This window comes from Penicillium mononematosum, assembly GCF_028829835.1.
Source record: "Penicillium mononematosum strain IBT 11891 chromosome Unknown utg000002l:1.0-8112719.0:1.0-8118358.0, whole genome shotgun sequence".
Lineage (NCBI taxonomy): Eukaryota > Fungi > Ascomycota > Eurotiomycetes > Eurotiales > Aspergillaceae > Penicillium > Penicillium mononematosum.
Genome location: NW_026643272.1, coordinates 7,351,694 through 7,375,212, shown reverse-complemented (window position 1 = coordinate 7,375,212; position 23,519 = coordinate 7,351,694). Strand labels below are relative to the sequence as shown.

The 23,519-nt window shown below is 49.2% G+C and overlaps 13 protein-coding genes across 13 annotated transcripts; 6 read left to right on the top strand and 7 right to left on the bottom strand.

Moving 5' to 3' along the window:
• Positions 1-721: 721 nt before the first annotated feature.
• Positions 722-3,044, bottom strand: N7519_004587 (CCR4-Not complex 3'-5'-exoribonuclease subunit Ccr4; the record flags this gene model as incomplete). The annotated part of the gene is made up of 3 exons (XM_057291363.1): positions 722-1,911; positions 1,983-2,440; positions 2,482-3,044. The coding sequence occupies 3 exons, from the start codon at positions 3,042-3,044 to the stop codon at positions 722-724; spliced, it is 2,211 nt and encodes a 736-aa protein (XP_057152565.1).
• Positions 3,045-3,180: 136 nt separating this feature from the next.
• N7519_004586 (uncharacterized protein) lies at positions 3,181-3,580 on the bottom strand (the record flags this gene model as incomplete). The annotated part of the gene is made up of 2 exons (XM_057291362.1): positions 3,181-3,429; positions 3,479-3,580. Coding segments are annotated over 2 exons (351 nt in total), but the record flags the coding sequence as incomplete, so codon positions are not given.
• Positions 3,581-5,731: 2,151 nt separating this feature from the next.
• Positions 5,732-6,901, top strand: N7519_004585 (class I SAM-dependent methyltransferase; the record flags this gene model as incomplete). Its single annotated transcript, XM_057291361.1, has 1 exon — positions 5,732-6,901. The coding sequence occupies one exon, from the start codon at positions 5,732-5,734 to the stop codon at positions 6,899-6,901; it is 1,170 nt and encodes a 389-aa protein (XP_057152563.1).
• Positions 6,902-7,060: 159 nt separating this feature from the next.
• Positions 7,061-7,929, bottom strand: N7519_004584 (electron transfer flavoprotein regulatory factor 1; the record flags this gene model as incomplete). The annotated part of the gene is made up of 4 exons (XM_057291360.1): positions 7,061-7,130; positions 7,400-7,412; positions 7,450-7,632; positions 7,725-7,929. Coding segments are annotated over 4 exons (471 nt in total), but the record flags the coding sequence as incomplete, so codon positions are not given.
• A 237-nt stretch (positions 7,930-8,166) lies between these two features.
• On the top strand, positions 8,167-8,935 carry N7519_004583 (thioesterase family protein; the record flags this gene model as incomplete). Its single annotated transcript, XM_057291359.1, has 2 exons — positions 8,167-8,472; positions 8,747-8,935. The coding sequence occupies 2 exons, from the start codon at positions 8,167-8,169 to the stop codon at positions 8,933-8,935; spliced, it is 495 nt and encodes a 164-aa protein (XP_057152561.1).
• Positions 8,936-8,995: 60 nt separating this feature from the next.
• On the top strand, positions 8,996-9,355 carry N7519_004582 (thioesterase family protein; the record flags this gene model as incomplete). The annotated part of the gene is made up of 1 exon (XM_057291358.1): positions 8,996-9,355. One exon carries the CDS (start codon positions 8,996-8,998, stop codon positions 9,353-9,355), a length of 360 nt encoding a protein of 119 aa, XP_057152560.1.
• A 575-nt stretch (positions 9,356-9,930) lies between these two features.
• On the bottom strand, positions 9,931-10,716 carry N7519_004581 (uncharacterized protein; the record flags this gene model as incomplete). Its single annotated transcript, XM_057291357.1, has 4 exons — positions 9,931-10,169; positions 10,231-10,471; positions 10,528-10,620; positions 10,675-10,716. The coding sequence occupies 4 exons, from the start codon at positions 10,714-10,716 to the stop codon at positions 9,931-9,933; spliced, it is 615 nt and encodes a 204-aa protein (XP_057152559.1).
• Positions 10,717-13,813: 3,097 nt separating this feature from the next.
• N7519_004580 (uncharacterized protein) lies at positions 13,814-16,449 on the top strand (the record flags this gene model as incomplete). The annotated part of the gene is made up of 2 exons (XM_057291356.1): positions 13,814-15,500; positions 15,557-16,449. The coding sequence occupies 2 exons, from the start codon at positions 13,814-13,816 to the stop codon at positions 16,447-16,449; spliced, it is 2,580 nt and encodes an 859-aa protein (XP_057152558.1).
• A 34-nt stretch (positions 16,450-16,483) lies between these two features.
• On the top strand, positions 16,484-16,867 carry N7519_004579 (uncharacterized protein; the record flags this gene model as incomplete). Its single annotated transcript, XM_057291355.1, has 1 exon — positions 16,484-16,867. The coding sequence occupies one exon, from the start codon at positions 16,484-16,486 to the stop codon at positions 16,865-16,867; it is 384 nt and encodes a 127-aa protein (XP_057152557.1).
• Positions 16,868-17,463: 596 nt separating this feature from the next.
• N7519_004578 (flavin reductase family protein) lies at positions 17,464-18,382 on the bottom strand (the record flags this gene model as incomplete). Its single annotated transcript, XM_057291354.1, has 2 exons — positions 17,464-18,181; positions 18,312-18,382. 2 exons carry the CDS (start codon positions 18,380-18,382, stop codon positions 17,464-17,466), a joined length of 789 nt encoding a protein of 262 aa, XP_057152556.1.
• A 361-nt stretch (positions 18,383-18,743) lies between these two features.
• On the top strand, positions 18,744-19,300 carry N7519_004577 (mitochondrial 54S ribosomal protein bL31m; the record flags this gene model as incomplete). The annotated part of the gene is made up of 2 exons (XM_057291353.1): positions 18,744-18,772; positions 18,838-19,300. 2 exons carry the CDS (start codon positions 18,744-18,746, stop codon positions 19,298-19,300), a joined length of 492 nt encoding a protein of 163 aa, XP_057152555.1.
• Positions 19,301-19,835: 535 nt separating this feature from the next.
• N7519_004576 (sorting nexin 1) lies at positions 19,836-21,860 on the bottom strand (the record flags this gene model as incomplete). Its single annotated transcript, XM_057291352.1, has 6 exons — positions 19,836-19,994; positions 20,050-20,652; positions 20,704-21,084; positions 21,163-21,650; positions 21,713-21,772; positions 21,827-21,860. The coding sequence occupies 6 exons, from the start codon at positions 21,858-21,860 to the stop codon at positions 19,836-19,838; spliced, it is 1,725 nt and encodes a 574-aa protein (XP_057152554.1).
• A 418-nt stretch (positions 21,861-22,278) lies between these two features.
• Positions 22,279-23,159, bottom strand: mde1 (methylthioribulose 1-phosphate dehydratase MDE1; the record flags this gene model as incomplete). Its single annotated transcript, XM_057291351.1, has 3 exons — positions 22,279-22,422; positions 22,481-22,956; positions 23,016-23,159. The coding sequence occupies 3 exons, from the start codon at positions 23,157-23,159 to the stop codon at positions 22,311-22,313; spliced, it is 732 nt and encodes a 243-aa protein (XP_057152553.1). The 3' UTR covers positions 22,279-22,310.
• Positions 23,160-23,519: the final 360 nt, after the last annotated feature.

Genomic DNA, 23,519 nt, shown 5'->3' with positions numbered 1-23,519 from the left:
CAAGTCTCCATGGGAAGGGCATCCTTGTCCACGTTTACCAGCAACGCTGCTGATGGGTTCTACAAAAGAACACCGAAGACTGAAATTGAACAAAGCCATGCTCTATTCTTGATTGAGCCTCGCATAGGACGAACGGCACAATAAACACGTACATGGAACAGACAAAACTCCGTTCGCCTGAAAAAAAGAAAACGCAAAGCAACCTCGTCACGGGCAAAAAGCAGATACCCTTCACCACCTGTTCCGCCCGAACACCAATCCCCGATCCTAAGCGTCGTGAAGCCGTCTCAGATGAGGTTAGAGATTAGGTGAAATGAAACCGAGATAAATCAGGAAACTTAAACGGAAGACACAGATGTAGTGGGGTTGAGAGACAAAGGGGGTGTGGAGGGGAGAGAGAACACCAGGGGAGTAAATGGAGACTCTGCCAGGCTGTTTCACTACATTCAACAGACACAAGGCAAGACCATTGTTCGAGGAACAAACCTCTACTCCGCTAGCAACTCAAGAGGATACAGAGGATAAGCGAGAGGAAATGGAAGGACGTTCATAAGCAGGAGAAAAAAACACAGGACAGAAAAAAAAAAAGAGATACGTGAAAAAAACACCATAAGACGGCTGGCTAGAGAGCCACCACCCAAAAAGATTCCGAAATCACAAGCAGAAAAGAAACCGGTTGGAAAAACACCCCATCTCCGAAGATTTCAAATGCTCCACGTCGTTAGTGCCGTTGTGGCCCAAAGTCTGCCTCTACAACCTTGCCCTTCTTACCCTTGACCGTAAACTCCGCAAGCAACGCGACATGATCACTTGGGAAGTGGAAATTCGGGAACCCGGGCACGCGGCGCAGATATTCCTTGTCCACTTCGCCGAGCAACGCCGACACATGGAGAGTATTGGAAGAGTACCAAACATAATCAAGAATGGCCGTAAAGTCGGAAGTGTAGTTGGTGAAGCTCAGTTCTCCCATGGAGGAGTACGCGGACTTCAACTTGAAGGGATGCGTCATACCAACCTTGCTGAGGTTTCCGTAAAGTCGCTTCTCCAGGTCGGGATGGTCTTCGGGAAGTCGTCCAGTGGAGATCAAGTTGTAAGCCGCAGAACCCGGTGAGGAGTTGAAATCACCACACATGAGAACAGGGATCTGATCGCCACTGGTGTACTCCATCGAGGGGGCCGGTTCCACAACGGGCGTAGTCTCTGAGCCACTTTCGGCCTCTGAGAAGCGGAATGCGGTTTTGTCTGTGCAGGCAGGCCACTTCGCGTAGTTATCCGAGAGTTTGGTAATCTCCTCCATCAGAATCGCAGTCTGAATGAGCTTGACGTCCTTGAAGGCAGGATCCCAATACAGATGAGCATTTACACTGATGAAGCGAGCACCGGTTTGCCGGTTTTCCAGGAAGACCACAACGGCGATGTGATCCTTCTGCCACAGTCGGTTGTAGATATCATCTTGGCCCTTGGCGTCAGGTCGACGGACGGCTGTCTGACCAAAGTTGATCAACTGCTTGTCCAACAGGATGTACTTGCTTCCCTTGAAGAAGGTAGCACATCCATCGACCATTCGGGCATCTTCCTCCTGCATGCCCATCGCGCGACCACGCGGCCAGTAGACACCTTTGTAGTCATTGTAGGCAAGCTGTTCCCGGAAGAAATTGTTGTAACTTCCCTGATCAACCTCCTGAAGGCAGACAATATCTGCGTTATGGGATCGTAATTCGTTAAGAATAAGCTCGCGACGGTATTCCCAGGACAGAACACGTGAGGGCACATAGCCATAATGCGATTGGGTTGCAGAAGAGTCGCACAGGGTGTTGTACGACAGTACGGTGATCTTTTCCGTATTACTGTTGGACGAGGTGGAGGTATCATCGAGAATGACCCAGTCACGGTCAGGAGGAGGTAGGTGAACTGTAATGATGAAGTTAGCAAAAAATCCCGGGCAAATATGCTTGAGAGCGGGATTAGCATTTGAAACACACCTGGCATCTCTTCTTTCAGGTACTTGATGAGAGCCTTGGTTCCGTCCTTCATGATCTGAGATTTGAGGACATCGTTCAAGGGATTGCCCTCGATACCCAAGGTTTCCAACCGGTAAAGGTAGCCCATTTCGTAAGGGAGGGTGCGAATATTGTTATCGAATAGAAGGAGTTTCTTCAGGTTTGAAAGCATGCCAAGTTCTTCTGGTAGCTCCGTGAGTTCGTTGCCTGACAGATCCAGATGGTTCAACTTCCGCAGTTGTCCAATAGCCGGGGGTAGCACCTTCAACTTGTTAGAGTTGAGGTACAGCTTCTCAATGAAGCCATAGTTGAACAACGAAGTAGTCAAAGCGCGCAATCCTTGGCCACCGAAATCAAGCGCATTCCAACCCTGTCGGCTAGCTGGCTTCCCCGCAGATGCACCATTTCGCCCATCCGTCCCATTCTCTGTGTCAATGTTGCTGGACATGAGCTGGATTCCTTTCGTTTGTTGTGCAATGACGCGGGCATGGTAGTGGGGGAAGTGGCTTGTCTCGACTCCGCCGCAAGCTGGAGCTGCTGCTGCCAATGCTCGTTCATTGATTCGTCAAGATCATCCTCCGCGGTCGGTACTCCGTTCTGCAGATGAGTCGAGTTGAAGTGAGAAGTTGTCGTAGTGGCTAGTGCGCCGCCGGGGAAATTGTGTTGATGAGTGAGGTTGTGGGTGGCTTGTGCGTGGTGGGCATGATGATGCGGCTGCTGTGTGTGATGAGAGTGGTGGGTTTGCGACTGGAACTTTGGGATCGGCATGCCAAACCGCTGGTGGGCTTGACCGCCATTCATCATGACATGCTGACCTTGGTGGGTTTGGCCGTACATGTTGTTGAAGGAACTGAGAGCAGCAGCCTGGTTTAGGGCAGGAGATCGAGAGGGGGAGGGGGTGTCGGGGTTGAATTTCAGTCGACCCGTCGGAGAATTGGTCCCGTTTCGAACGATGTGTCGCTGGTGAGGGTTCTGCTGTGCTTGAGCTTGGAAGTAGAACTGCCCGGCCCCAGGCTGCTGGAACCTGTAGGTACCATCTGCCATTTAACGTGGCAGACGAGACCGTGTTTTGTTTCCCTGGTGGAAAACCTGTTGGTTGGTGGGCGGCGCTAAGTCGAGCTGGGTCGAGGAGAGGAGAGGAGAGGATCGGAGACGGTCTCTTCTTCTTCCACATAGGGGCCTAAGGCAAAACCACCTGTATCAAACCACGATTGAAGGTCGCCGGTGACTTTGGCACTGGGAGTATCTTTAGGTGTGCAATGGTTGCGGTACCTAAGGGCGGAGATTGGGCGGAAGGGTCAAAAGAAGGCGTGGTCGTAAAAGCAAAAAGAGATCGAGTGATGGGGAGTCGAAGAAAAATCGGTGGGGCAAGCTTGACGTAGCAAAGATGAGCAAACCAGACGATTGTCTTCAGGTCGATGAGGACGTCCTGAGATGACACTGGTGGTTTGCAGGCGAGGCGGGAGTCACGGGATCACGTGAATCGCCGCAAGGGCCAAAGTCTTTCCCAGATTTGATGAGCTTGAATTGCCAAGACACAGTCGATGTCTCTCAATAATTTGGGGGCTTTTTGAGGGAAATCTTTGAAATAGATCATCTATCCTTCATCTATCTCACAGATCTATGTCACTTTTTGCAATGGATCGGGCTGTTTATATGAAAACCAGCCACGTGGTCGACTTTGCTTGCCAAAACTATGGGCAATGCAACTGTCTTTGGCAAGTCGAACCTGCATCGGATTTTGATTCTGCCTAGACACTTGTTTGAAGCTAGCCAACACTAGGGGTACGTACAATGAAAGAAATCTGGGTCTAGAATAGAGAGATAAACATGTAGCTAAGGGGTCCAGCAAAGAGAGGAAGAGACCTGGACTAGAAGGTTGAAAGAATGCACAATGGTCTGATCTATTCTAAGCGCTAATAATATCCAATACTTTCAAAACTGAGTCTGGTATTTTGATTTTGTCTTATGTGTAGGGAATCATAGAATCTTTGTGTCAAAGTAGTTCAGGTCAGACTTCTCCTTGGCGCGAACTGCTCGGGCGAGACAGAAAAGCCACTGACGGGGCTAATTGAATTCTCTAAGCTTGGAATCGTATGACGAAGGACAGAGGTAAATTATACATATGTATTCATAGTCATTAGTGAATTACCTAAAAACACCATCCTAACAATATTATCTGGTACCTAGGTATACTAAGTAGAAAGACCCCTATTAAATGATTCTTAGATATAGGTTTAACATAATTTCAATCGTGAAATGCTGTCTAGACAGACTACATACTAAAGCCCTATGTTGAAGCGAATACGGAGTATAGAGATACGACATATGCACTCCGTATCATTCAGATGATATGTATCTGCAAGGTAGCACAGACCTAGTATACTCGCATATTCACAAAAAGGGGTCTAACGGCTTAATATGCAATTCTTCTACAACATATGTTGGAATACACAGTTACCTTCATATTCTTACTGATCATATTCGCCTCTTCAACTCCGTCTATCTCCGTGTCTTAAAAAATCAAACTAGTCTTAACCAAAGTACGTGGCAGACACTATTGTGTCGATCGAATTCTCGAATCATTTCTGCAGGTACGTTGAATACTACCGAGCGGAAAGGGCACGGATCACAGTGCAGACTAAGATTGGAATCGCCGATACCCCAAATGCCTGGGAATTTAGCGTTGTCGCACGGGGTAGGTAAGTACTAAGTATCAGATAGAGAGACAATGGCGAGCTAGGTCTCAGAATGTCGGTCCAGACTGTGGACCGAATTATTAAAACACTCGGTACTTGATGGATATTGCGGGTAGGGATCTCCGACGGTTGTGTATCCAGTTTTCACCGTTGAAATTGGATAATGCATGCATGCCTACTACTAGTACTTTGTGCTCTATACAATTTGCTATGCTTTTGGATGTATCTTATCCAAGTATTGGCTTAAGCTATTACGAGGACATTTTTTATATGGTTTTACTTTGTAGAGGACCCCTGAAAACTGTGTTTCAATATTCCCCATAAAATGTCAAAAAGCAATAATGAACTATGCAACATACCATAACTTCTTTTGTTTCTACCGCATTTGGCCAGAATTTCCCTTCTCGGCGATTGAGCCATGGGCACTGATATAAGAGTCATGATGTCAATGCTATATAAAACCAGGAATACTTTGCACACAGGTGAAACAGAATACATATTATTGGCTCCAATACAACGGATGTTTTACTACGGAGTAAAGTACTGTTACCGTGAAGAGACTAAACTAGACTCGAGTGGATATTCAACTTCCAGGGGTCAGGGCTTTTCTTCTTCTCTCCTTCTCCCCCATTTCTTCTCGAACTTCGAATAATTTACTTCCAAGGGTTATACCTTGTTGCATATATGCAAAACTACAGGACTATCTACAATTTAAGTCCTTTTTCTTAACGTTGAACAAGAAATTTCTTCAGCTCTGCGCCCCGGCTGCACTAGGGATAATTTCCGAGCCCGCTTTGGTCCCCGTCACTTTTCCTGTTCGACTCTATTTTTTTCGATTTTTCTATTTTAATTCCTATTTCCCTCGGAATTATCTTCCACTCAAAAAAAAAAAGCCTGCAAAAGAAAAAAAAAGCATGCCTCGTTCATGAAAACTTCAATCTTGCGCCGAGAATGCGACCGAACCCACAACCCATCTTCAGAGTCATAGGGGACACCAATCGATATACTTGAGAGGAAAGTGATATGGACATAATGGCACTGGGGTTCTCAGTCGCAACCGCCTCCGGGTCCGACCTACACTCCAACCTTAGCTCGACACTGGCCGCCTCCTCCTCGTCCCTGAGTTCACTCACGGACTACTCAACATACCCTCTGATGCGCCAAGGTGACCGCACCTACTTTCGCGACCCGGAGAATGTCTACCCATTGCCCTGCGACCTGCCCGAGATCCACCGCCAAAGCCTGCGCACGTTTATGTTGCTGCGCGTGCTCGGCGGCCCATTTTGCAACCCCCACTTAGCCAATCGGCCGCCCAAACGCGTCCTGGAGATCGCATGCGGGTCCGCTCTGTGGTCTGGTCTGTGCCACGACTACTTCGCCCGCAGAGGCCATCCCGATGTGGCCTTTGCCGGGATAGATGTTATATCCATTGCGCCGGATCTGCGCAAGCAGGGAATGAACTGGCAATTCAAACGTCATGACCTACGCCGACCCCGCTTGCCCTTTCCGGACAACTATTTTGATTTCGTGTTCATTAAAGATGCCGGCATGTGTCCTTCTAGTCCGGCGCAATCTGCATCGGGCCTGAGCGAGCCCCTGCGCGTGCTGAAGTCCGGGGGTATCCTGGAGGTGTGGGATTCAGATTGGAGCTTCCGCTCGCTCCTGCCTAATCCGGCTCCGGCCCGCAAAACGAGCTCGAAAGAACAGGAGATCGCCGATGCAACGGCTACTTATACATTTTCTTCCGCCACACCATTCACACGAGCGCAGAACAAGTTCATGGTCGATTATAACTCCTGGTTGGAGAAGTCCTTCGACCGTCTCAAGTTGACAGCGCTCCCGTGCGCGACGATCGGTTTATCCTTCAACTCCGAAGTGGACTTGTTGGAAAATGTCGACAGTCGCCGCGTCGCAATTCCATTGGGTGACTTGCGCTGGGAGCGAGACGGCCAAATCAAGGATTCCAACGGCCGTCCACGAAAGGCCCTGACTCCAGAACAGATCGCCATCCGGCGCACAGCTCTCCTCACCACAATACAGATGATTGAAGGGCTGGAGCCGATACTGATGGAGTCTAGCGGAAAGGGTCGTGACGAATGGGACCGATGGTGGGCTGCAATGACAGCCGACCTCTTGCAGAAAGGCGGACTTTCCAGCGGCGAGTGCCTTGAAGTAAGCGCCTGGTGGGGTCAAAAAAAATGAACCCCTTGAGTCAATTTGGAGTTCCGGTGGGCAAAAGTCAAGTAGTGACCGTTCTGCACTTTGTATTGGTGATACCCCAATTTTATTTCTGTCTTTCTGGGTTTCTAACATGCATATGATCTGGACATTTCTGGAGAAGAAGTGAGAGCCGCGGGAATATCAGGCCTCACTTCCATATCGCTTTTTCAGTGTTCGGTACCGCTTCAAATAGTACCTGGTTTTTTTTTCACTTTGTTAGTCGCCATCAACAGAAAATTCTTGTGATGGAGGTCAAAATAGTTCTTGCATGATGCCATGATAATGAGGAGTCAATCTATGCCCAGTGTATCTAGCCAGACACTACCCCATTATGGGTGCAATGTATAGAAGAATGACATGTACGAAGGATTCCACTGTGCTTCCAAGTGCTTGTAATCCAGCAATATAGGAAGTGGTTGGATGCGACAACGCGATATAGAAGGTAGGGAGGAAAGGGAGGGATGGAGGGACCAGTCTTACAGCGCTTCCACTTCTGCATTAAGCAATTAGCAACATATCCACAAATGCACCCGAGGGATAGGCGTCCCAGCAATACAGACAGAACTTACCTTTCTTCACAAACTCAGCCCTCGCTATTCCCTTGCGGATCTGTTCATCGTCGGTGATCTGTTTCTGGCTTGCAAAAGCACGGTGTAGTCGATCCCGGAAATACTGGTAACCCAGAGGATATTCCCGTCCTAAGAACAGAAGCTCTACATCTCGGGATATTAGCATGTAACAGACAACTGGCTTAAGACCAAAGCAAAGGAATGCAAGTTGCTGCGCGACGTATGCAGCTTCCTACCTTTGTAGACGTTGATGACCTGGCGGCGCAGCTCGGGGTTTACCATTGTTGCTCCATCCAAGATTAAAGATTGTTCTTGTTGAGAGTTGGTGGTGGAGATGCGGTGCAATGAAGGTAAGCGGCTGAGAAGCTTCCAGGCTTCGGGAGTTATCGGTGACGTGACTAGCGGAGTTCCAAGGTTGGCTAGATTTTCTATACACGATATACTACCTACATATGTACTTTTGGGGTAAATTTGCATGTCTTGTTTCTCAAATGTAAACTCACTTCGAAACTACAAATATGTATAAAATAATATCGATACAGGATCAGTTTCAGACCCCCTATATTCACGCGGGGTTCTCGCCGACCTCGGGGTACTGGCCCAAGCTTCACGTTATCGGTTATCGGCGGTCGAAGTGCTGAATCCAACATTGGAACTATCTCTCCACAACAACGCAACATGCTCTCTAAGTCGGCTCTCCGAGCGCATCTATCTGCCTCAATACCTCTGTACTCCAATGGCACACGTCGCCTCTTCTCTGCGACTTCCCCGACAACCTTCAGCCAAAAACTCCCCGATTCGGCCTCAACCCCGATCAATCCACGATGGCTCACAATGGCCAAGCGAAGGGTTGGGAAGTGCATGATGTTTGGGATGAAGCCAGCTCAGATTGACGAGGGGGGAAGATTCTACAGCAATTGGCCAAGGAATGGCGGGAACTGGTCGCTGGGAGCGAGGGATTTCTCACGGATAAGAAACGGCGCAGTCTGTTTCGCCATAATGTGGTCTGGGGAGAACAGGTATGAGTCTGGGCTATAATACTGTGTCTGTGCTATGAGCGAGAGTGATTAATGCTAAGTCTGCTTGTTATGGATTAGGACATTATGGTGAGAACATTCATCCCCCCTAGCTTTTGCGCTTACTGCATGAGCTCTCTTGGATTTCTGGACCAAGGCTAACCGGGATAATAGGGTATGCTTCGTCTTTTTCTTTAAAATTTACCATTCCCATTTCATAGACCATGCCGTACTAACTAGAGCAAGGTCACGTCAACAACGTTACCTATGTTCGATACGCCGAAACAGCTCGAGTGAACTGGACGCGCAATATCGGTAACTATATCGATACTGCAAATAAGAAAGAATGGATAAACATGCTTGGTAGTACGGGAATCGGGCTCATCCTAAAGAGTATCAAGGTGGACTACAAATTTGTACTGTATCCCTGAGACCCAAGTCCCACCCACGCCAATAGGACAGCAACTGAGTGGACCTACTTACTTACTATCATGCAGCCCATGGAATCTCCAGACAAAATTACTGTTTATCAAAGACTGATCCCAGACCCATCTGGGCATCTTTCGTCCCAATCGGCATTCCGACTCGAAGTTATGATCTTGTCTGAAGCCCACCAACGCCCTGCTGCGCGTTGCTTCGAGGATATCGTGATCTATGATTACAAGAAGAACCGCAAGACTGTCAACATCCCGCCCTTTGTAATGGAGCAGTTTGAGGCTATGTGGAAGCAACAGGAGCAGGAAAAGGAGAAATGGAGACACCGGATTGCTGAGATAGAGAATCGTGTACGGGATCTTGAGCTTAAAAGCTGGGATCGGGCTGATGCTGTGGAGGACAACGGGTCTGCGTGACAGTGATTGCAGTGGGGTAGAAATATTGAAGAACTGATCATATGGGGCTGTTTCCTTGTCATTCTTTGGGCACTGGATTGACAGCTGCAGTCTTCTGCGCTTTGTACATACGCATTACAGTCTCAAGCACGCCGGACTTACGGCATCTCTGGCGAGGAGGGGAGCATGATCATATTGTTATAGTAGCAGCAGCAATGAACCGACATCTCATTTTGAAATTAGTATAGGCCAAATTGGCTTGGGACCTAAACTCAGTTGTAAGTAGTGCAGGATGGCACCGGCGGGCTTGAAGGTGACATTGTGTATGTACTAGTAGTTACCTGGGCCTGACCCGTGATATAAGCCCTAATGCATGATTCAACTGCTGTCTTGGTTGTTCCCCGGGTCTCCAACACTGAATTACCTGTTATTCTAGTGGGCTGCACTCACCAGCTGGGTGCGTTTATCATTAATGTTCTTCATATCGCCAAGGAATCATTAGCCCACGACGCAGTCTATTCCATATATAACATGAGGGACACGTCTCTATAAATAAAAAACAGTAAACCACCTTTCAACTCCACTGGCCAAACAATTCAAATCTTCAACCTCTTTGCAATCTCAATTCCCTCTGCAATGGATCCCACCCGGGCGTCAATCGCATACCCTTCACTCTCCAGCCTTTGCAACTCAGCCGACAGCTCCGACACCGGAAGCGTGAAACACTCGATAAACTCATTATCCTCGAGACAAGGCTTTGGATTCTGATTTTCCGGAAGAGACATGTCGACCTGAACGTAAACCATATTGAAATTGGCATTGCAGAAGCCGGGATCTGAATAGATATCTCAAGTCAGCTAGTATTCAGCAGTAAGATGAACAATGGGCTCACCAACCATTGTACATGATACCAGTAGTTTTATCCGCGACGCCGATGTACCCAGTCTCTTCTTTCAGCTCTCGAACTGCAGTCTGCTCGATTGTCTCCCCTGCGTCGATCAATCCTGCAGGGAGTTCTATGACGACTCTGTCAATTGGAGGCCGGTATTGTTTTTCCAAAAGGATCTCGGATCCGTTCGTCTTATTCAGAAAAGCGACAATGTTGACTCCATCCACTGGGGAGTCTGTTGGTCTTGTCTACGATTTGGTTAGGTCGTTACAGTTCGATATATATGTAAACTCAAAATTCGTACCTGGCGCTCAGCAGACTCCCAGTCTCTCTTGACTCCGTTAGGATCGATATAGTTTGTCTTGACTAGTCTTTTCCATTTGGCTTCTTGTGAAGTCTAAATTGAATGGCCATAAGTAGCTGAGAGTATACACAAGCTAGGAACACATACCAAGACCTCTCGTGAGAGGAACGTGGACTTGCGCTGTGACATTCTAGGTACTAGTCCTTCGACTCTTTGAAATGGGAATTGAACTGAGAGTAACTGTGATTTAGGTTGTAAGAATTGTCCTATTGTAACCTTCCAAGGTGGACATGTGCCCGCGGGCCCGCGGGACAAAAGATGACTAATGTGGTGCTGCCCCTACCTGCTGAGGTGGTGCCTGGGCTGACGCCTTAGGAGAGCGAATTGCACTAATTTTAAAATTTAACCGTCACTCTTAATTTTATATCGGAACTTCATGTCACTTTCTTTTCCCCAGGAAATTTTCTTTATAGAACCCTGTTTTTGAAAGTCGCTGCTTACGAGACGGCACCACTGTTCTACATGTATCACAATGATATAATCGCACATCTGTTCTCGGTCGTATGTTTTCTTCACTTATATACAACAATGGGATCAACTATTGCGCTGCTTCCTGTGGCAATCACACCTGTGGAATCTGGGCGCTACCATTGCTTGGACATGTCGAAAAGGTCTATCCTGGACGTAGTCCGGGCGCTGATATGCTATATCTTTCTACTAGTGAAGATCATCTTGTAGGGAAGAAGATGAGGTACTTTTGATCGGAGCAGCTGGCGATATCGTGCTCGGCAGAGTCGCTGACATATATTGGGGTTTATATTGAGTCCAGTCGTATTGGAGACTGCTGACGACTGGTCTACGCGTACCTACATCTAACTAGGTGTACGGTTTCAGGTGTAGTAATAATTTGATAACCATGCCGGCTAACCTTGGAAGATCAGCCAAACCTTGGAAGAAATCTTGGTTCAATTTAAAGTTAACATTATGCGGGGGATGGAATGTGAGTTTCGGGTCAATTTTCTCGTCGAAGTATACCTAGGTAGGTAGTGTTTCACCCTGGGCATTTATTGTGAAGGATCATATCTATCCTTGTTGGTTTCCTTGAGGATTTATGTGCATATGGTGTCTTTCTTTCTCTAACATTTCTACAGTCATTACTGGATGGAAAAGAGATATGCAATGCAGATATCCCGTTTCAGACACCTTACGCGGAATTTGAGTATATGGGCCATATCTTTTTGATATATAAATTCCATTTTTGAGATATGCTATATTAACAGTATCCATATGCGTACCCGTGAAGTATAAAATTTGCCCTTAGGTTCCTGATGGCTTAGGGCATTCTTGTCTTTTACAGTAGTCCTTTTAGTAGTCCTTATAGTTCGATTGGTATACGCCCTAACTAGTACATATGGCAAAGTGAAGTCCAGAATGATTTGCCCTGATGAACCACAAAAGACTAGATTGTTCAATTGATTGGACTATGTAAGGCCCCGAGCGGATATTCGTAGGAGGGAGTGCATTTAGCTCTTTATAGAGACCGAGAAACCTTCATAAGATTAGCCAAGGTTTTATATCCATTATTACTCCGTACACCCGGAGACCCTGCCGGACCAGGACATGAAAGCCGGAACCAGTAGGAAAAGCGAAAGGATCGACCATGAAAACCCGAAGTTTATCGGACCCAAGCAAAATCCGGTTCTAAAGGAGACTAGGGTGGATACGCTAGTGGAAGGGTTCGCAATTTTCAGAATTGTGTACCCTATTTTCTGAAATTTGGACTGGAAAATTGGAAAACTGGAAGTGTAACGAGCCAAAGAAGTGCCCATGTGATCGAGGGGTATACAATATGTATAGATACTACAATGGTAGGGCTCACCGCATGCATAAAAATAACTTAAGCCATCACCAAGCCGGCCGTCGGGCCGATCGTTACTAAGTTTGTGGCTGATCTACAGAACCCTCCAGGGCTGCCAAGCCCCGGGTATCGTATTAGGAGGGGGAGGATCGGAATTGGCTGGAAGGAGTAAATTGCATTTATCTTCTGTTCGAGGATATCCTCTTAATAGTGTAAATAGAAATTTATTTTGCATCAATCTCGATATATCATCAGACATTACCTTCTTGAAGATGTGGACATACTCGTTCTCCAAAATCTGTGCGGAGCGCTTCAGAAAGATGCACGAGATAGCCGAGCATGTGATGATCCCAGCAAGAATGTGGCTAACAGTGTTGATACACACGTTGATACGCACAAGCTTTAGTTCCCCATACTTATTCCTTATGATGCTCTCCATGTTCGGATTGCGTGTTCATTCCTGCAGGCGCATCTATCTGCATGCGAGTCCCCCAACGAGTAATAACCATACCATGATCTAAGGATTCGTAACACATACCAGAAGTCCGGCGCAAGGATGACCCCGCAGCAGACGGGTCAAGAAACGGTCGATCGTCAATCCAATTAGGCAGTTTGACAGCAAATAGGGACTGGTGATCTCAACAGGCTTCCAAATTGATCTGTACATCGTAGGTTGTACTCCATACTCCGTGCTCACGAGCTTATCAGCACTAGTCAAGCCCGTTTTGAAGAAAGTCCGCATAGCGCCGAGGCAACGGGAACCACTGGGTATCCGTAAAATTGTCTGGATAAAACGAAGACATGCTTAGGATTGGCCGATGTGTAGGTATCCGCGTTGCAGGACTTGGCAATTGCAGCCGTTGTAGCTCTTAGGCGTGACCTGTCAATAAGCCCTAGAGTATCGTAAGATAGATGTTTAGAAGAGAACGAAAGCTTGGCAGTGGATTGTGCTAAACGGGACTTTTCATGCAGAAACTCCAGATCTACAAAGAAGCCAGAATATATTACCAGGAGCTCTCTCTCTCTCAGTTTGCAATCTGCCGTCCAAGTACACAGTACCAAAATGAAATAGTGGCGAACGGTATTGAAGCCAGGTACCGCCTACCCGAAAGGCACCAGAGATCGACACCAAATGACAGTACCAATACCAATTCTGTTTCTTTCGAACTTCATACAATTCCACCTGGGCACTTTTTCCCCTTCACGCTTCCACGTACAGCGTCGTCTCTTGTCTTTCTCTCTTTCTCTCCTTTTTCCTTATACATCTACTTCCTTTTTCTTTCCCATCTTCATTACTATACAAGCCAATCTGCACCATTTCCTTCCCCACCATATTCAATTTTAGTCCGTTTTCGCCTTTTCCTGGTCCCAGTCCTTGGCTTCATCCCGCCAAGCTGACTCGGACCTGGGTTTCGGGCTCCCTCTTCCATGACACGCTCCGCTGCATCTAGGAAGAACCAGAGCAATCGGCAGGAGAATGGCCTTGTCGGTCCCGGCAAGAAAGTAACCAAGCAAAAGTCAAGCGGCCATCTGAATGGCAACTCGGGCAACGGCTCTGCTACCGGTCCGGGCGCGTCCACTCACTTCGATTTATCTTCCGTACGGTCTACTAGCGACACGGCCGTAACATCTCCGACAGTTTCCGGCAAAGGAGGGGATAGTACGAAGGCAGATGGCAATGTGCGTGGGATGTTGAATGGACATAGCAAGGGTGGAGAAATGGCATCTGCGCAGGAAAACGGCGATGTCGCCCAGAATGGTGGCATAGCAGGTCATGTCTCTCGCAGTGGAAACTCGAAACGATCCGGATCCAATGCTTCGATTAATCCGCTCCAGCTCGCATCCACTATCCTCAAATCGTGCCCCATGTACGACACCATCGCCATCTTGATTTTTTTGCTACAGCTTCCACCAATGGTCTTGACCCTGGTTCAGTTCTTGTTCGCCTCTTTGACTTTCATGCCTCCGAGTGGCGCCGCGGCCGGTTCTTTGTCGTCGAATTTCGATATTTTCCAAGGTCCGGCTGGGACGCCATCTCTGGGGACGATGATTGCGATGGATGGGTTTTGCATACTCCTCTGGGGCCTCTTCATGTGGACTTGGGCGCAAAACTTTGCCATCGATCTCGCTCATGTCCAAGTTGCTATCACTTTGGGTGGCGGGGGTTCCGGAAAGAACGGCGGGGTCAATGCTCTCTGTGTCGGAATTGTTCTGCTTCTCCATCTTGTTCGCAGTAAAGGCATCCAGGACTTCGTCTTGGGTCATCTTGTCTCTGCTAAAGTGCTCAGTCCCGATCTCCTCTCCCAATATTCGCACCTGCTACCCGCCGAGTTCCGACGCTCCGAAGCACAAACGTCTCCGAGCTGGCTCCGAAGCCTTCTTGCCGTGCACATCCTAGCACAAGCGGCGACCGCCATGGCACGACGTGCGATGGCCAAGAATCGGTCACCGACACCGTTACGGACCGGCAAGCGGGGGGATACGGAGGCTTCTGCGGGGTCACAGGGACAAGCCGATTCTGCTCTAGAGTCTGCTGCCAGTGTTTCCTCTTCTTTCGTGGGGCCTGATGGTCAGTTGAAAGATGGAAAGGATCGCTTCACTTCAGCCAAGAAACGCAGACGACAAGCCAATCAAGTTCGGAGCCGGCAGCCGTTTTGGGCTGCGCTTGCCAGTACAAAGGTTACGGTGATGAGGGAATATGAACATTCACGGGCTATTTCTAAGACAGCCCGCAATCTCACAATGACGGAGGAGGATCTGCAGGGTGTTTCTCTCGACGACGGGTTAATATGGATTACGGACGTGGATAGCTCTTCGATTAAATTTGCCGCGGGTGATTTTACCGATGACCCCGCTGTGTCAGGTTCCTTTGAAGCCGGCCGTTTGGGAGGAGATATGGAACCGTTTTACGTCTGCGTCAACGGTGCGCTCTGGGCTACCGCTTCGATATGCAGGGTTTCAGATGCCAAGGGGCCGAGCGTTGTCCAGTGGCGGGGCGAGATCGCGGGACTTGCTCCCAACTGCGCCTACACATGTGCATTTGTACGAAGCGATACCGACGAGGAAATCTGTGTCATGAGTGTCAAGACGCCTACAACGACTGACACAGAGCAAGGTAAGTTCTCTTCAAATAACAACACTTCGTTTTCAACAAGCTCATTGTTCGAACAGTCATTTCCGCGGTATCGACACCCCCACAACCCACCTACCGTCCATCATCCCCCACAACGACGCTCAAGAACTCCATCAGCAATGCGGAATCCAAGTTGAATGAAAAGCGCAACCGTCTCAAAAAGACGAAGAACGACCACAAAGCGGTTATCTCGAAAATCCGGAAAGAGCTCGAGAACTTCAATACTCGCCTCCACAGTGGAAATGACGAGAATCGCCAAAAGCAGCGTTCGCTTCAACTAGAACGAAACATCCGGCAAACCGAAGAGGCTACTGCAGTTCTGGAGATACAACTCGACACTATGGAAAATGTCCCTGAGGAGGAGATGGAAAAATGGTCAGCGCACAAAGCGGATTTCGAACGTGAGGTGGAACTTTTCAATTCAACTAAGGAAGAGGTTGCTGCTGCTCGAACAGCTGCAGCTCAGCAGGTGGCGGCGCTGGAGTTGGAATTGTCTCAGGCTATCCAGAAGCGCGAGCGTCTCCAGGGTCGCCGCACCCGGGTGAATGAGCAGTATGAGCGTATTATCTCGGCCAATGCACAAGGGTTGAATGAGAGAGAACGTCGGGCTGCCGAACAATTTGCCAGAGAGCAGGACCAGTCAAAGATGGAGAGCAATTTCCATGAGCAATTTGGGAGCATCAGCCAATCTGTACAGGACTTCCAGCTGCGCACGAGTCAACTCTGGCAGCAGGCATCTGCAATTGAGCAGTCAATTCAGCAACAACAGCAGCAGATGCTCCTCGAGTCTGGTCCTCTCACCCCCGAAGGCAACTTGCCAGGCACCAATCCTCTGCCCGAAACCAGTGCTCCGTCGTTCAACGCATCTACGACCTCTGCACCTAGCGCTCGATCTCTGTTGGGGGGGCCTCAGCTTTCCTGCGAGGTCTAGTCCACTACAGATTTCGTCTTCTCCGGTCCACGAAATGCCGTCAAATCCAACTAGCCCATCGCAAGACCTTCCCTTCCTCCCACAGTTTCCAACCTCTCCCATCGGCAACGCGAGCTCATACTTCGCGTCAGACATCAACAACCGAGACCGTTCGTTCTCCAACCGCTCCACTCGCAGCAGCCAATACGGCTCTGACTTCTTGGACACGAACCGCTTGCCACCTCTCCAGCTTGACCTGTCGGAATTGCTTGGTGAGACCAAGCCTCGGCCTGGGTCTGACGGAAATGGGTTCCTGCATCATGGTGGTCGTCGGGTTTTGAGTCCTTTCCAGCGAGCAGTAAGTCGAGGTAGTGGCACCGGTAGTGGCAGTGGTGGCAGTGGCAGTGGGACGGGCAGTCCGCACTCGTCTCGAGACTAGTTCTCGGTGATTGCTTCCGTGGTCTCATGCCTAGCCGCGCTCTCGAGCCGGTGCTCGAGCTCAATTCCATGCTTGTCTTTCGAGAAGTGGCCTCAATTTTTGTGCGTCGTGCTTTTGGTTCCGTCCGGTTGGATTATCCGGCTCGTGCTAGTCAATCTCTTTCTCGTCGGCCTGCACTGTGATGGCTCCTAGTTTCTTGGGTCATTGTGGTAGCGTGGCACGCATCTCGCGACGAGATAGCAACTGTATGGATTCGATCGGAGTGAGATACATGGCAGGTCTGTTCTTAAAACCGAAAAACAAAAGTGTTCTATACTCGGTTCTTGTATATCTCTCTCACAAAAAGCGTAGACGCATCAATATCATGAAAGCATTTCTCATCTTCATCTCTCCATGTCTCCTGTAGGATCATATAGCGGATAGGTCGTTGAGATTGGCTGTGATACCATATGTCTAATTGAAAGTCTATATACAACCCAAACGCCGTCTTCCCAAGTATATATACAGTGCTTTGCCGGAAGGCATAAGCGATGAAGCATTCTTCATCCAACTCTCAGACGAAACCAGACACGCAAGACAACTACATGTATCCAAGCTCAAAGCTCACCCCCCATCTTCCAGAACTTGGTATTTGCATACGTCAAACAAAGCCGCTCAGGCGAATGCTCATCCAAGACCTTCCCATCCTGTCCCTGTGCCGAAACAGACTCAGAGCCCTCGATCGCCCGAACAACAGTACCCAGCACAATTGAGTGATCCTGCACATCAATCTTCTGCGGATGTAGTGTACATTCAAAAACAAAAGGGAAGTCGACACCATCATTCGCAGCTACTGCTTCCGGCCTCCGCCTAAGAATAGGAAGCGGTCTTTGAGGATGTCCCTCCTCGTTCTTAGTAGGCAAAGCCGCGAACTCAAATTCCCCATGTCCTCTCAACATAGCAGCGAGGGTGATATTCCCCTTAGAGAAATCCCTAGCCAGAGTAGCGGTTGCCGGGCCCGGTGCAAGCAAATGCACCAGAAACCGGCGCGAGGCAAGTAACGCATTCAATGTCTCTGATGGGCGACGCACATTGAAGGAGATCACAGGCTCCGGGGTGAGGGTGACGGTGTTGAAGGAAGAGACGGTCATACCACGGAAAGAGGTTGTGTCTTCTGGGCCGGAGGGATCAGTTGCCGTTATGATTGCGACGGGGTAGGGGAGCCGACGCATGAGGAGGCGGACCTGGTCGGATATAGATGTCGAGGGTGTTGACGGTTGTGGGGAATTGGCCTTCCCTGTGCAATCATTTTCTTTTAAAGAGGCTGTGGCATTGCTGGTATATCGTCGTTGATCGCATCGTGATCGGTATTGGGGATATGGTACAGGCGGAGAGGTTCGGGGGAGCGATGTTCCCAGGAACAGGGGTGTATAGTTCTTAATGCATGATAGTTCTAATGGCTCACATTAGTACCGCAAGAGCACTTGGAAATGCATCATGACAACCTACCTCCGAGTCCTGTCCGAGCAGTCCCATGCGCGACTGGAAAGGCGAGCTTCATCCCGCCAGGAATTGAGAGCTTGGAAAGACGCTCAGGGAATGACGCAGGACACAAACTCACAGATATCCAGACTCTGCCAATTCATGTCTGAATCCCCAAAGAAGAAGAGAGACTCACAGAGATATGGAGCAATATGAAGTCATGCGAAACATGCAAGTTATGAAAATCCCGAAAAGAACAGAGCCGCTTACATAACCCGCGATAATTTCTCTGCTATAGCATCAACTTCGCAACCTCCGCAACTTCCCCGATAGCATTGCGGCCCCGTCTTCCTCCGCCCACCTCGACAATCCCTTCGTTATTTACATTGGAATTGACGAAACAACCCAATCCAACATGTCTATGCACACCTCCTCCGCCGCACCGCGGCCACAATCACCAATTCAACAACCACCATCCTCCCTACAAGACTACCCACGCAATCGAGCAGCACAACCTTCATCTGCTCGCAATGCCGACACGCAACTCTCCTCCGCCGCCCCAAGCGCCCCTACACCTTCACACAACTCATCACCCTCTCTGACGGCAGCACCTTCACGCACCGCACGACCTCGCCAGCCCCGATCTACCGCTCCACACGCGACACGCGCAACTCCCTCCTCTGGAACCCGTCCAGCAGCAAGCTGATGAACGTCGAGGAAGACGAGGCCGGTCGTCTCGCGGCTTTCCGTGCCAGATTCGGCCGCAGCTATGATGCCAGCGCGCCTGTTGCTGAAGAGGAGACGGCGAAGGACCCTGCTGCTGCTAAGAAGGCTGAGGCTGATGCGAAGGCTCAGGCTAAGGAGGATCAGGAAGAGGAGGATAACTTGCTTGATTTGATTAGTGCTTTCGGGCAGAATGAGGCGCCGCCTCCGCCTGAGAAGAAGCCTTTCAAGCCCTCTGGCAAGAAATAGTGGCTTTTGGATTTTCCCGGATTAAATCAGGTTGTCTGGTTTGGGCCGCTTGGATGGGAGTTGGGATCTTCTTTTGCTTTTTTTTTTGTTTATTTTTCTTTGTGTTTTTGATCTTGTACAATATACATATGTCTGGTATGAGCCTGCTGTATTATACCAAGAATTCATCTTTTCTCTCATCCATGCTAAATATTCGTTAAGTCTATGCGAATTCTAGGGGACTTGAAAGCATTGATTTCTCAAATCTCTGGATATTGGGTAGAGGAAGTATGCATTCGAGACAGAATAACTGACTAGGGTAAATAGGTGATGGATTTATTTGCTACAGTACACGAACAGTGGTATTCGGAGTGAAGCGGAAATAGAAGAAAAACACAAAACTTATCGGCTTGCTGAGGATCGTGATCAGTTGCAGCATGGCATAAACAAACATGGCGAAAGGGATGTCCCATAATGAATACAAAGGACGAGGTAAAACGGCGCGAGAAGTGGGGTTGTGAAAAAGCACTTTTTTTCACCCAGGACAGGAGAAATATCAAGCTTCATCTTCAGCGGCCAGTGGCCCCGACTCCGAGGCCGACGCTGTGGGCTCTTTCGGAGCAGCTGCATCGCTCGCCTCAGGAGGTACATAATACGGGAGCCCCTCCTCGCCAGCATCTAGACGCAGGAGGAATGTTTCCCAGAGTTCGATTAACTGTAGCTAGGGTTAGCTGGATGAAATAGACACGCAAGAGTTGGCAAGAAATTACCTCTTTCTGAGCCTCGACTGCACTTTCAAGGAAGGTTTCCACGCCAGACTTGAAGTCCTCCACCTTCTCCTTCTCAAACCGTTGTAGCTCGTTTCGCATAAGCCGGCCCATATCCTCGAAGAGCAGCCGCGTCTGGTGCACTTTGCGCTCTGCATCTGCGACGTCGGCGCTGATTTGGTTCAAGCGGTCTTGCTGAGTCTTTCCCTGGCGGAGTAGCTTGTCTTGGTTATTCTTGCGCTTCTGTAGATCGGACTCTGCTGCATGCCAGGTGTGGAAAGCCTTTTGCCGCTGCGTGAAAGCCATCTTGACACTTCCAATTAAACGGATATATTCGTCGATCGTGATTCCAAGCGTCAGAACATCCTGCTGCGCCTGTCGGTCATAAAGTTCCCGAATGCGCAATTGAAGTTCTGACAGGCCTTCCAATGGATTGGAGAGGGCGGGAGACAGCTCGACGGCAGATAAGGCATGCAATGAGCTCGAAAAGTCGCCTGCGGCCTCGGCTAGTCCTTTGCGTTGTAGAACCACGGTGTCCATTGATTTCAATAGAGCCTTCAGCTGGTTCTCCAATGCATCCAAGTAGACTTTTCGGTCGTGGAACCACTATCTACATGTGAGCAGGCGAGGCCGATGTATTAAAAACGATTCACTTACATCGTCATGTTCCACAAATTTGGTTCCTCCACCAACAGAAATACCAAAGGAGCTCAGCATTCCCTTGCTTGGGCCAATATCGGGTTCTCGATTTTCCTTATTCTTAACATCAACGTTGAAAGCTTCACTTTCCAGGAAAATTTTCAGATCGCCATCATGTTGAAGAATAGGATGACTGGCAATCTTGTTAAGCATTCGTTCCAAAGCAGCTCTCCTCGACTCTACAAAGTTGGTATCGAACCGGCCAACTGCTTGCTTCTCTGGTGGAGGCGCAACAACCACTCCCGGGTTGCTGCTGTGCAGGGAGTTGTAGAGCCAGAGGAAATCACGGTATCGACGGCTAACGGTGAACTCGGGTTGGCGATAGGCCTTAGATGTTGTCTAGCCATACCGATTAATGTCAGCTTCTTCTTTTCTTTTTTCCAATCTGTAGGTTTCCTGTGCGTGGAGTCCCATTACCTTTGTCGAAACTTGATAAACGATGTGACTACTTGTCAGGTCCCCCACTTTGTGCGGATCTCCGACGTAGATCTGGAAAGTCGGCTTCGCAGCCTGCTCCACGCTCATGCTAGGCTGCGTCTGTCTTTTCGGGCCATCCGGTTGCGCCGGCGGCTGCACGGGAGGGGGGCCTCGGAAGACCGCGCTCTCCTCTTCCACATTGGCCGAGTCCGCTGCCCCGAGTCCGCTAGATGCTTGGGAAGCAGAGGAGAATGGTCGCGCGCCACGTCCGGCGAAAGGCTCCTTTTGGGGCGGTGCTGGTGCCTCATCTGTGGGTGTTGGGGTGGCCTCGGCGGGCGCTTCTCCCAATGGACCGAGAGGGTCGACAGAATCATCGACGGATTCGAGTTTAGTGGCTTGTGCGCTGATCTTGCGTGTGCCTCGGGGGCCTCTTCTTCCTGGTAAGCGGACGGCGGGCGAGCTGTCTGACGCGGGGGTTTGTGCAGCTGCTGTATGGTAGTGTGCTTAGTGGGAGGTCGTGGAAAGAGCGGACAAGTCAAATGGTACATACCACCTCCCTGAGTGCTGGGTTTGGACGAGTCGTCGCTGGGTTTGAACTGTGAAGGCTCATCTGCATCATAAATCAGACCGCGATTCAAAGAGCTGTGGTATCATGACTGCCTACCGCCCCACGGGGAATCTCCAGAGTCGAGATCCATTGTTACCGGTATGAGAACGAAGCGAAGAGAAGGGAATAACGGTGAGAAGATGAATCAACGAATTAAAATTAATGTTGGTTCAATCGGAGCTTAGAGGGTGCGGTATGGAGTTGGAGAGGGAGCTGGTTGGAGTGGAGGCCGATCCGCATCCTTAGTCACTCACGGGATCCAGCCCTGGAGCCTTGGAGTCCACCTCTTTTGACTTGTTCAACTTTGCCATTGGCACTGCTTTTGCTATTTATTTATGTTCATGATGAATCCAGACCCTCTTCCCAACCACTATCCGATAATCTCTGCCCAGCCACTGTCTAGCATGTTCTAAATGTCCCACGTCGCAATACGTCACATCATTTCAATTGGAGCTTCATAATGTCGGGGTAATCTATCTACGGTTTTCCCTGCTCAAATCACCGTCGGACATAAAATAGGTCGTTAGAAACCATGCAGTATCTATTTGACCCACGGGAGGCCCAGCTTGTGCATTTCTACAGCCAGCTGGAAGATGTAATCCAGACTCTCACACTGAGTCTTCGCCTTGGCAGTGTTATCACCCCAGACGTAACTGCAGGAGGAACCAACATTAGTATAGGCATCAATATCACATGGTTGTTATCACTTACATTCCGTGTCTTCGGACAAGCACCGCGTAAGTGTCCGGGTACTTGTTCATAGCTGCCTCCAACCCGCTGGTGAGGTCCTCTTCGAAGGCGGTGTTTTCGATAATGGGGATCTTCAAAGTATCGAAGAACCCGAGCATGCCCTTTCCTTTACCGCGGGGGATGCCCTTGATCTGCTCGATGTTGCTGATCTCGAAGCAAGCGTCAGGGCCCTTCTCCCGCTCCACCAACAGGGTGACTAGAACCGCCCATTGTGAGTGGGTGTGGATGCAGCAGCCAGCCCCTTGCTCGAAGGCAGTCAGGAATAGCGGGGTACAGGCGGAGGGGTTGAGCTTGAGGGGCTTGCGGATGTAGTTGCGGTCCGAGGCAGGGTATTTAGGGGTGGGCCATTGGAGCACGAAGATGTTATGAGGCTGCATCAATTCCTTCTGAACTCCAGACGGGGCGATAAAGATGTGGTCACCTTGACGGATCGAGGTCTACTGTTGTATCAGCGGGGCACCGTTGCAATTTTTTCTCCTTCCAAGTATAAGCTTACACCACCTCCAGTGCCGGTAACCCATCCCCAGTTGTAGAATTTGCGACAGAGCTCGGGGATAAGGTTGGCCGGGTGCTCAGGGTCCTCAGACTGGACCAAGTGGTCATTGTTATTCGTTGCGACGGTTTGGTCTGCGGGGCACATGATGGGCTGCGACAGATTAGCGTAGGTCAAGGTAGATAATTCCAAAGTTGGGGAGAGGACCTAAGATTGCAACCAATGTTCTTATTGTCTAGGTAAGTCCAGGTGAGATATGAGGTTTTGCGCTGAAAGTGCCGTGTAACCAATGGACGTCTGATTGGGGGGAAGAGTAATTGGGGAGATCTGCGCGGGACCGCATTTGCGACAATACTCACATTCGCTCATCCATACTTGACAATTGCTATATAACTACAGGATAATATATAATAATAACTCCTAATCTGGAATTAGAATAGCTCTTATATTTACAGCTCGAATAATAAAAATAAAACACTTGAAAATGTAGGAGCTCTTCAGGGCTGG